We start from the raw sequence: 1042 nt of genomic DNA, 5'->3' as shown, positions 1-1042 counted from the left end.
GCTGCTCCAGACGGCTTCCTCTACTACCGTAAGTCTATCGACTCGGTCTATCGTCTTCCATTGGATAATCTGATCGGCGCGGGTGAACTTTACGCTGGTGGATGCGGCTGTGGTCTGGCGCCAAATCAAGTGTGTACCTCGGGCAACGGCAATCTTGTGAACTTCAATCCCACTGGAGGCATTGTCATGCAAGACTACTCCGAGGGACCTGACTTCCGCTTTCTTAACTGGTGTGGAGATTTCTGCACTTCTACTACGACTAGTGGTCCCTCGACCAGTATCATTCCAACCCGTGGTCCTCGAACAAGTACAACTTCAACAACCCGTGGGCCCGTGTTCACTACCACAACTCCTGGTCCTCTGACCACTAGCACTACGAGTGGTGGCCATATGACTAGTCCTACTACTTCCTCACCAACTGGGCGGTGTTCGGGCGATTTCTGCGTCGCTGACAGGAAGGTGTTCCCCAGCCTTCTTCCATCTGGCCAGATAACTACCGAGTCCTTCAGTTTCACCGACTATGGTGTATGGTATCTAGCTGGCTACTCTAGTGATGATGGTATCCGTATGCTTTGGAGACTCGAATGCAACCAATGGTTACCTGTTGCTGAGAAGGCTCTCTCTAATATCGAGGCTTCAGGCAACGATATGTTCGTGTTCGGCATCAGTGAGGGTGACGTTGTTGTTTTCGATCCGGAGAGTTACAATGCTTATCGTACAATAGCTCTGGCGGATCCTTCTAAGGAATACACGGGAGTCACCTTTGATCAAGACTCGAATATTCTATATGTTACTGAGAAGGCTACTGGGCGGATTGCTCGGTTCATAGGTCAGGGGGGAGTGTGGACTCCAATTGACCCCTTGAATGGTTCGGATGTTCTCATCGAGCCCACTATTTTGCGCTTCGCACTCGGTAAACTTTACGTTAGAGTGAATGGTGGCGTTGCCTATGCTACAATGGACGGGTCTGTGAATCCTCAGTGGTCTTTCGTTCCACTGGATATTCAAGGTGACCAGAGCTTCACTGCTGCTCCAGACGGTT

General features: G+C 50.7%; 1 protein-coding gene across 1 annotated transcript; it reads left to right on the top strand.

Annotated features, from left to right (window-relative positions):
- Positions 1-390: 390 nt before the first annotated feature.
- Positions 391-1009, top strand: Pmar_PMAR012728 (hypothetical protein; the record flags this gene model as incomplete). Its single annotated transcript, XM_002779698.1, has 1 exon — positions 391-1009. A coding segment is annotated over one exon (619 nt), but the record flags the coding sequence as incomplete, so codon positions are not given.
- Positions 1010-1042: the final 33 nt, after the last annotated feature.

The sequence above is a fragment of the Perkinsus marinus genome (assembly GCF_000006405.1).
Source record: "Perkinsus marinus ATCC 50983 genomic scaffold scf_1104296945800, whole genome shotgun sequence".
Lineage (NCBI taxonomy): Eukaryota > Perkinsozoa > Perkinsida > Perkinsidae > Perkinsus > Perkinsus marinus.
This window is presented reverse-complemented; position numbering and strand designations above follow the sequence as displayed.